We start from the raw sequence: 10,362 nt of genomic DNA, 5'->3' as shown, positions 1-10,362 counted from the left end.
TGGAAGGACTTCTCTATTCTAGATAAAAGAGGGTGAGGTGTCAGGGCTACGATATCAACTGATGTTTTTTCCACGGAAAGAACAAGGGTTACTACTTTCCTTGGAACACGGAACAAGGATTCTAGGGCACAAACCAAAAGGATAGTGGGATTACGGAGAAGAGGGATGGCTGCGTCTGAGACATTTCTAGCACTTTCTGAAACAATTTCTCAGCAATAACATACTGATCAGGAAGAGCAAAACAATGTGAACTGGCGAGTTCAAGAAAGAACTATGAAGAAAGGGGCCACCCCGACACACCCCCTCCATCTTGGCTAAATTCCACTGGGCAGGCCCCTCCTGCCTCGGCAGGTGATGTGGGACCAATCACTCCTCCTGACTTCTGCCTGTTCTCTGAATCACAACAAAACAGAAATAGCATGTTATGAGTGTAGGTCAAGGACGCGATTTTGTTTTGGACTTGTAGATGCAATCTAGTAGAAGGGAGGCAGGATTTTCCCAAAATTTAATTTTTATAAGCCTCCAAAATGATACATTTCTTGTGGGCAGGGAGATAAATTTGAGATTGGGGACATTTGTAGTAAATAAAATTATCTGCAGGACTAAAACCTGCCCCCACCCCTCCACCCCCGCCTTTAAAGCATTCTTTGGGTTTCTGCAAAAAACCCAAAGGTCTTCAGAGGCCAGGGCTTCACTAGTGCTGCTCAAGTGCACTTAGGTTCACTCACAGGTGGGGAGACCTGAAAGGCTGCCGGAAAGTCTCCAGTGTTCAGACTAACCCTTCTCTATCTATCTGACAGGCTGAAATCCCAAGTCCTATCATCAAAAATCCTTCCTTTTGGTGTTTAGTCTTTGTTGTTTTTAAAATTCAAATTTCCCTTAGAAAGGAGACTCACCAGGCCTTATGAAATCTTTGGAAGATTTCATGCTTTTGTTAAATTTGTCTTCAGAGGAAGACAGAGGTGCCAACAATCTCCCCAACTTCCGGAAGGACTAGTAACTGACCCGGCCGTGATGGTGAGTGTTGGGATTCCTAATGCCAAAATTGATGCTATGCTCCCAGAGAGATGAAGCTTCTGTCTGTGATGAAAATTTCAATGGAACCAAATATCCTTTCCTTGAAATCAGTTATGGTTAATGATGGTATGAGAAAGATACTTAGGTTCCTGCTGTGCATAATTAAGGATTTGGGAAACTGTCATTCCTTCTTTTAATCGTTAGTTCAGGAGAGTATTTTGGTTTTTAAAATACATCTAAAAGGTCCTGAGGATGGAAACATTTTTGGTTTTTCTGATTCTCTTTCACAGGCAGACACTGCATACATAATGTTAGTCTGTATCCAGAATAAATAGAAGGATGACTGAAGAAATGAGTGGGTATATTGACAGACTGAGTTTCTCCCACTGCCCAGATCCTGGTAACACATCACTAACAGCTAAGAGGGCCTTGTAGAATTCCTCATTTATCTGGGGTGATAATGCACAACTGGAAACATTGGGAGATAGGTTTTGCACTCTACTGTGGTCTTCTACTTTTGGTGACATGTGACCACTAAGTGTAAAAAACTTTTCAGCCAAAAGGAACATATACTCTAACTCTCTTAATTTAGAGGTGTGGAAGCTGAAGTCCAAGAGGACGGGTGGTTTGCCAAAGGCCCTGAGGGTGCTCAGCAGCTGCCCTGGAGACAGAGACGGAGACCCAGGCCTCTAAACTCCCAGCCTGGTCCCTTCTTTCAGTTTCTTTCTCCACCAGCTGTTGTGCTCACATCAGGGCCTCAATGAAGCCTTGCTTACGAACACCTGTGTATAGATCTGGCCTTGACAAGGTGAGCCTCTGCTCTCACTCTGTAATCTGCAGAGCTCTCCTGACAGAATGTGGCCTCGTCCAGGATGACAGAGTGGCAAAACAACTTACAATCAATCCTTGATTGTGCCATGACTCTAGAAATATAAGTCCGAGGATGGGCTTTACCATCTGATCTGACAGTTTGATTTCTACAGGTGCAAACCCATCACTGACTCACAATGAATCAAACCAAGCCAAAGGATAGGTTCCTGGTTTGGCTTGATTCCAGACAGCAAATGCAGTGCTCTGACCTGGCTTCTGGAATGCCGCTGTCTCAACATAAGATGGCAGATTTCTCTCTTATTGCATTTGATACATTTAATAAGCCCCGCATAATAAGCCCCGCATTTCATATACAAAGTCCTTTGGGGGAAATAAACAGCACCTGCAGCTTATCTCCTCCCACAGACAATGAAAAAGCCAATTCTTCTGGTCAAATGTGTTCAGTGGAATAGTCCATGTGTTCACAGGAGGAGGGCCACTGTGCAAATGGAAACAGGAAAGTGCTGGGAAGCTTTGCAATTTTAGAGACAGCTTCCATCATTTCTTCCTACTTAAATAAAAACGGACCTGAGTTTTTTAACTGGAAGAGATCTTAGGGATATCTTTGTTTGCTGCCTTAATTCAGAAATGTGTTAAGTGGGAAATGAAGTGACTTGCTCAAGGTCAAACAGCTGAAGACACTAGGCCTGAGACCCCTGCCAGGCCTAGGGGCTCCTGGGTGTCTCTAGTCTAGTTCATTAAGGAACTGGCCTGCTTTCCTCCCTAATGCTGGTAACTCGGAAAATCTGATGCAATCAGAAAGGGGAAAGCCGGGTGGAGAGGAGGGCAGAGAAGGAAGAGGTGACAAAACCAAGCTTCGCTCTTGCCCACTACAATGCATCCATTTTATGGGTAGTGTGAGTCAGGATAGCTAAGGAAAGCAACCAGGAAAATAGGATCACCGGGATCTTCATTAGTTAGTGTTTTTTTTTTTTTTTTTTTTTTAAATGGAATCACAGAGTTTACTTTCTTGAGTTTTTGCTTTCTACACTGTTGTGTGTCTTTGCTGAGACAGAGCTGAAGAAGCCCTGTCAAGAAAATCGATTTAGGGGCACCTGGGTGGCTCAGTGGGTTAAGCCGCTGCCTTCGGCTCAGGTCATGATCTCAGGGTCCTGGGATCGAGTCCCGCATCGGGCTCTCTGCTCAGCAGGGAGCCTGCTTCCCTCTCTCTCTCTCTCTGCGCCTGCCTCTCTGTCTACTGTGATCTCTCTCTGTCAAATAAATAAATAAAATCTTTAAAAAAAAAAAAGAAAAGAAAATCGATTTGGATTTCGGGCATGGGTCATTCACTTTCTTCTCTCACAGCACATGGGCCCTAGTTGACATCAAAAGAGAAAGTCCATTTCCAATAAGAAAAAAGGAATATTGCATATTAGAATTCACTTTTAAACTTCTGGATGTGATAAGAGTCTGATGGTCTGCAACCATGTTTGTGAGATGTCTCTATTAACTACTCCTCCATTTGGTACAGACGCATCTGGGAGAGAAACAAGGATCTCAGAAACTCCTACTTCTGCCCAAAAAAAGCTAATGCCAACATGGTGGAAGAAATAATTACCTAGATGACTTAATTTTAAATCCCCAAGTTTCTATAAATATGTATGAAAATGCATAGAAGAATTTCTGAAAGGATTAGTAAGGAATACTTTGGAAAAGGGGCATGGATAGTCAGCACGTGTTTGTATAGAGATAGACCACTCTATTTCTGTACTGGGTATTTTAAAATGGCTATGCATTCATGCATTCCTTGTTTCATTTTCAAAAACTTAAAAGAAATGAAAAAATTACTTAATTTTATTTCTGGTTACTGCATTGACCACTTATGGAAAGAATGCTGGTCTAGGACTTAGGTTACCTGCTAAAGCTTTGCTTGGCATTGAACCTCAAAGATTCTCTGTGAATTTGTAAAATGAGGTAGTTGGATTAGATCACCTCTTTGATTCCAAGGGAAAAAAATCAATTGGAATTAGAAAAAGCCTAAACTAAGTGGTAGGAAGTAGAAGTTTTACTTTTTAACATTTAGGTAAATGAAAAGTGTCTCCCAAGTCCTGCTTGCCATTCTGGTCAAGACTGTGGAAGCCTCCCTCGCAGATGAGAAGAGCCAAGAGGGAGCTCGAGAGCACTGTGATGTGTGCTTCAGAGCTCAAATGGTTTGATGCGTTTCTACATCTTATCAAGCTGCTGAAATGAATTTCAGCTTTCATTTTTTAGTCATTTAAGAGAAAAAAGTGTAATTCTCCCTTGTTGAACGAACAGAACAGCTAGGGCAGAGCAACCTTTGCTCTCACTTTTTGAGCATGGGTTGAGATGGAAAGCTATCATCGGAGGCCTTCCAGATTTCCAAGGCACAAAAGAAAGACTCCAGAAGGCTATCGAATCAGTCCATATTCTAAAAAGCAAGAAGGAATAACTAGAGAAGCCTGTTAGAGAGACCTTTGTCATTTCCACATCAGGGGATATTCTAACTTATGAAACTTGCTATGGGAAGAACTGTTAGAGCTCTCTGGACTGACCCGTGCTAGCGTCCCGCTCAGGAGACGGAAGCCCAGGCATGTGGCCTTGGTCTAGTTAAGCGTGAGGCTGGGCTTCAGGGTGAAGCCTGTGCCAGAAAGTCAGGGCAAGGAAGAGACCTAGAGAGTCTCAGACACCTGAGAGGACACGTGTGCTCAGGGTAGTCAAGGTGTCCCTTCCTGAGCGCACAGCTACCTCCACCGAGTACAAAGTACCCATGGGCGCTGTTAAGAGTGCCCCAAAATCCTTCCATCAACTTTTGTTCTTCTGGGATGGTCTAACACTACCTATCCCCAGAATATTGCTTATATTTTCCTAACAGACTAGTGAACTGTTTGATAGTATGGAAATAAACTTTAATTTGTCCCTTCCTGTACAATTCTAAATTAAAGGGGGATTCCTAGATTCACAAAATAGGTGTCATCAAATTTCCTCATAGTTTTCTTTTGCACTTGCTATATAAAATGGTATAATCACCGTGATTCCCGTATTTACTATTTTAGGCACAGGTGTGGAATTAATGTGATTTTTAACATTAGTTTAAAGCAAGTTTACTATGCATTTGTATTTGATCTTCAGTTTAAAACGTAGCTTCCACTTACGCAAATAGCAAGATGAATGCCTAGATTTTAGTAAAAATAATATGAAAAAAACCCCAATTTAAAGTAGATAAGAATTTAATCTCTTCAATTTAAAATCTCTTAGCTTGAATCCCTCATTAAAAGGGCTTCATAAAAACAAGCTGTAAACATTCTCAATAATGAAGCATAAATATATGATCTATGATAAAGCTTGGCCCTGAAGCCATATATGTTTAAATATACAAAATTATACTTTAACTTGATTCCCTCTTGTTATTTTATTAGCATCATCCTCCAGTGAAATGCATTTGTGTGCGTAATTATCTTGTGCCTATACCTCGACCACAGACCATATTAAAAAATGTATCTTCCCATAAACTGTGAAGTATTCATTGATAAGCCACAGGGAACTTACACTATACATGTTCTTACCAATTAATGCTGTTGACTTGGTTTATGAGGATTGAATTATTCATCAGAATCTTTTTATATCCTGTCCCTGCAGGCTAAGACTCCGAGATGTTAGAGCACCAACAGGATGAAGAAAACAGAATGATCTTACTTAAAAACCAGTCACCTCTGTTAGATCCCTGTACTTTCCATACTCCAAATGATGATTTGTTCCAAGCCCCACCATGTACAAACACGGAGGAGTAGTTATGACCCCCCCAAAATGTCCCAATTAAACTGCGGTTTTGTGAGGTAGGGAAAAACCCTGCTTTGGGAGTCACAAGGTGTGGGTTTCAGTTGGTTCTACTTTTGTTACTAACTAGGACTGTGACCGTCAGCAAGATCCTTAGCCTCTGTGGCATTGCTCCTATAAATTCTAAAATGAGGGGCTTGGCTTAGTGGAGGGTTCACACTTCTTTGGTTATAAAATTTCATTAGGACTCTGTAGTGTTTGTTTAGAAAGTACAAAGACAACAGCTGGTCTATTTTGATGCACGCTAGAAATAACAAGTAAAAAAGGCATATGACTTGAAATATTCAGGGAAATGAATAATGTGCAATCCTCTCTCCCCACCTCCAAAGCCCTTTGGTTCTATCAGGTTTGGTATATGAAATTTTGATCACTTAAAACAGTTGCAGTTTGGGATTAGAACAAGCATCTGCCAGAGGGGTAAGCAGATAGAATAAATGAGATGGAAGCATTTCACGTGTGCTTTTTAAAAACATGGTTGGCGTCTGGTAAGATGTAGGAATTTTCATCACTACCCACTTGGGATGTCATGAAATTCGTCATTTAGGTAATATTTTTAAAGTGTTTTTCTTTACTTCGTATTAAAAGTAGAATTAACTATAATTAGAATGTTCTATATCATGTCTTATTATAGAAAAATTTCATATACAGTGTCCTCAAACACTGTTCTGACTAAAACTGCGTACTTCCTAACTCCTCCCTCTCCTATCTGTCTTCTAAGAGGAAGGGGTGGGGGTTACCTGAGCACTGCTCAGGGACCGCTCATATCCACAGTGGCTGACTTTCAATTACCTTCAAGAATTTTGCTTTCCTTTACTGAGGAATGACAGAGGTAACTGGAACTAAGCCTAGCCTTCATGGGTTTTTTTCTTCTTTTAGCAAGTTCCTTAGTTCCCTCGGTTCTTGATTCTAAGTCAGCAGGGTGGTTATAAGGGCGGTGATTTTAAGGTGACGGAAGACAGAGGCTGAATTCCTTACTTTTCAAGAAGCATGATTTAGGATCTCAGAAGAAGGCTTAGATCCTCCTCTGAGCCCGGGGTGAGTTCCCACATGACCCTGGACCTAGGAAGAGGGGGCGGGCTTTGGGACCATGTGTGAGGATGTGTGCACACATGATGAGATGAGCAGAGTGGAGGACTAAGCAGCCCCTCTTTAACCCCATTCTACCACCATGGCTAAGAGAAGGAGTCGGCTTGCACTCTGTTCAGAGAAAGACAAGTAAAATATATATTTAGCTGACAATCAAGATATAATTTCAAGGGAGAAAAAAAAAAAAGAGAGGTGGTTGAATAAAGCTGAGAATAATGAAGGCAAAGAAAGTATTGTTCTTGTCTTTCTGGGAAAACATTTGGTTTTCCTATGTAAGGGGAATGATGTAAATGTCAACAGTGGTAATACCATAATCCCACCGGAGCACATCTTATGTCACAGTGAAATATATGTCTGAGAGCTGTCCAATGAGTAACTATCATTTTTAAGAAAGCTATCATCCACACAAAGAAAACAGGCACTGACAAAAGATTGCCTTCTCAAACATGCGGACTCCATAGAGAATGGAGTATTTTACAACCTGAATTGAAATACAAGAATGTAATCCAGAAATCACTCAACAGGTTTGGAAGTTTCAATGTTATAAATGGTTATTTTCAAACAAGGGTCATTTAATAAAATGCAGCCCAAGTAAATAATAGCTGGTGCTGGGCTTTACACCCCCTGCCACCATCTCTCTCTCTCTACAGCCTGACGACACAGAATGTTCCATGGGATTTGTCAGTTCACTTTTAACAAAGTGCTCAATCAGAATGGAATTACAGTTTTCATACAATATTTAATGGGACTATACTAAACATTTAGTCACCTTTAATATAATTATTTAAGAGCCTAGTAGATGAAATTGCATTTCACAGAAACAAGGATAAGTTGAGATCGAGACACAAGTATGTGTTCTGAAGCAGTGGGAAGCACTTGCTCACTGTAATAAAGATGGCCCAAGGTTTCCGACCTGGTTAAAAATAAGGACTCATATAAGAAATGGCTTTATTAGAAAAAACGTAGTGTACACGTGGCTAATTTTTATCATCAACAGACCTCGTGGCTACTTTATAATTAAAATCTGATCGAGGGTTTAAACTTCTTTAGAAGTTAGTGGCATTTCTTCCTATTCTGATATGTGACTTAGGTAAGGTATGTGACAGATACCCTTTATTTCTTTCCATAATTACAATTAATCAATCAGTAGTTTAGCACTGGCACAAAACATAGAGGACATCATTCGGGTAGTGCTTTATGTGTAAGCTACCCACACTTCCAGTCCCAGAACCAGGCACGGGTGTGCCGTTTTATAGTCTTTCGATCCCCTGCAATCCCTCCGGTCCCGCGTTATTATTACCTAGTAGTCATGAAATGAACGCGATCATCTGTAACCTAACAACACCGCTGAGTGAAGTTTCTCTCTTCTCCTTTTTTCCTCCTGTTAGGTGTGCAACTCCAAGCAAATGTGAGGTACGACTGCCAGTCCCTCTTTCAACTCCTTCACGTCTGCGCTATTACACCGAGACAACCACATCAAGATAGAGTCTGTCATATGATTCCCTGAAGCACAGAATGAGGAGGAGACTGAGCAAACACGACCCGGGAAGGCACCAGTTGAACCAAGACAACTCTGGAAGACAAAAACATGCAACTGTAAGCATTCAGATGTCAGCAGCAGAACCACCTGTAAAAATCTATTCCTCCAAAGGTGGAGGCGGGGGGAATCAATCATCTTTAGATGTTTGTTCGCTATTTTTAAATGCCCTCTATCACTATCACTCTTGTCTCTGTTTAGAAATATCTGACAGTTTAGAAAGACAAGTAAGAAAAGCACCTGAATTTGGAGACAACACTTTTAGATTTTCTTGGATAGAAATATCTAGTTCTCAGCAAGCAGTCATCATTGTAAAACATGTTAGAAAATACATTTAAAAAACCGAAGTGAAATATAACAAATTAATCCTAATTCTACCCTCAGAGAAACTGCTGTGAATATTTTGGCTTATTTCTTTCTAGTTGTCTTTTCTTCCCCCACTAGCATAAATGTACGTATGATGCCAATTATCCAAAAACCTACAGGAATTATCTAAACAGGCAATTCTGTCATTACTCAGTTTAATGGTATCAAGAACATGCTTTTTCAAAAATGCTGGCTCATGAACTCAGGGCTGGCCCACAGGCCAGCCCCAGCCTCATGCTACCAAGACACGTCAGTTTCCTGTAGCCACCTGCCTCCAGTGGCCCTGGGGCCGTGCATCTCTTCTACCTCCTTCGACCAGTCCTCCTTGCCAGGCAATCCTGAAGCTCTGGGTGCAAAGTGAGCAGCATCTTAGCATGAAGGGGTTGTGTTGTTGGGGGGAGGGGATAATTTCCCTAGTTTAATATCCATTAAGCAATTTCCATTAAACAAACAACGGGATGCCTGGGTGGCTCAATCAGTTAAGCGTCTGCCTCTAGCTGGGGTCATGATCCCAGGGTCCTGGGATCAAGCCCTGTGGCGGGCTCCCTGCTCATCAAGGAGTTTGCTTCTCCCTCTGCCCACCGCAACCCCAGCCCCATGACTTGTGCTGTCTCTCAAATTAACAAATAAAATCTTAAAAAAACAAATGAGGGAGAAAAAAATGAGGGGGAAAAGCTCCCTTGTACATTTTCTTTCCTTTGGGCACCGCTATAGGTTTATATTTTCTTTTTGTACTCCTATAGAATACTAATACTGGCTTAATCTTCAAAAATCATCCTAAAGATTTCTACACTGCTGCTTTAGTTCAATCCATAATTCATATGGTTAAAAGAGCAATTTATGCTCTGAAATGGAAATCAGAAAACCAAGTGGTAAGAAAAGGTGCTGAAAGACCTTTTTTCTGTAATATGCTTACAAAAGCAGCCTTCCCACATCTCAATTTTTACATTTTAGAAGTCAGACATGCTATTCTATAGCATATAACAAAGACATATATTTCAGTGGTATTTCTCTGCAAAGCTGTTTTCTGTGCTTTACTTGGATTGACTATAATCTAAACACCCAGGAAGGCTGTGCCCCTAGAAGCTTGTCTTCATTCCGACATTCCCTGAAATGACACACCAGAATTGTCAGCTTTTGTATTAACCATACAGCTTCTGGATTTCAGATAATAATTTAACCAGGCAAAAAGAAGCAATAAAATAAAATAAAATAAATAAGCAGAGAAAAGACAGTAAAATAGAACAGCATACTATTTGTATTTAAAGTGAGCATTTTGACTGTAAGGTCAAATTTTAAGCAATAGCTAAAAAAAAGTATGGCTTGACAAAGTGCTCTACAAGAAGGACATTTTCTAAATCTCAAAGAGATTGTATTTTATGGGGGGTTAGAGCAACATACATGTAGCAACATCCAACTTGTCCTTGCTCCCCTGAAACCCAGAAATTTACCAAACATTGCCAAAGAGACCTTTTATTTCATCAGAGTTATAAAATCATTCCTTCTCCCTGGGTTCAGATGAAAAGGGTTATGGTTTACAGGCTGGTTTTTACTATTGTGCCCCACTCTGAGAAGTCAAATTCACCTTTCAGTTAAGTTCACTTGGCTCAAGCAACTACAACTGTTCTTTGAAATTACTGGCCTTTTCAGAGGGCAAAAAGATACACATCTCTACATTTTCCCACTGCAAA

General features: G+C 40.8%; 1 protein-coding gene across 1 annotated transcript in view; it reads right to left on the bottom strand.

The window, feature by feature from the left end:
• Nucleotides 1-7,699: 7,699 nt before the first annotated feature.
• SLC49A4 (solute carrier family 49 member 4) overlaps nucleotides 7,700-10,362 on the bottom strand; it is a 68,474-nt gene continuing 65,811 nt past the window's right edge. The window contains exon 9 of the mRNA XM_059162851.1: nucleotides 7,700-8,341. Coding sequence (XP_059018834.1) covers nucleotides 8,226-8,341 — 116 coding nt within the window. The 3' untranslated portion in view covers nucleotides 7,700-8,225. The remainder of the gene's footprint in view (nucleotides 8,342-10,362) is intronic.

The sequence above is a fragment of the Mustela lutreola genome, chromosome 2 (assembly GCF_030435805.1).
Source record: "Mustela lutreola isolate mMusLut2 chromosome 2, mMusLut2.pri, whole genome shotgun sequence".
NCBI lineage: Eukaryota > Metazoa > Chordata > Mammalia > Carnivora > Mustelidae > Mustela > Mustela lutreola.
The sequence above is the reverse complement of the archived record's forward strand: the minus strand, read 5'-3'. Positions and strand labels throughout refer to the sequence as shown.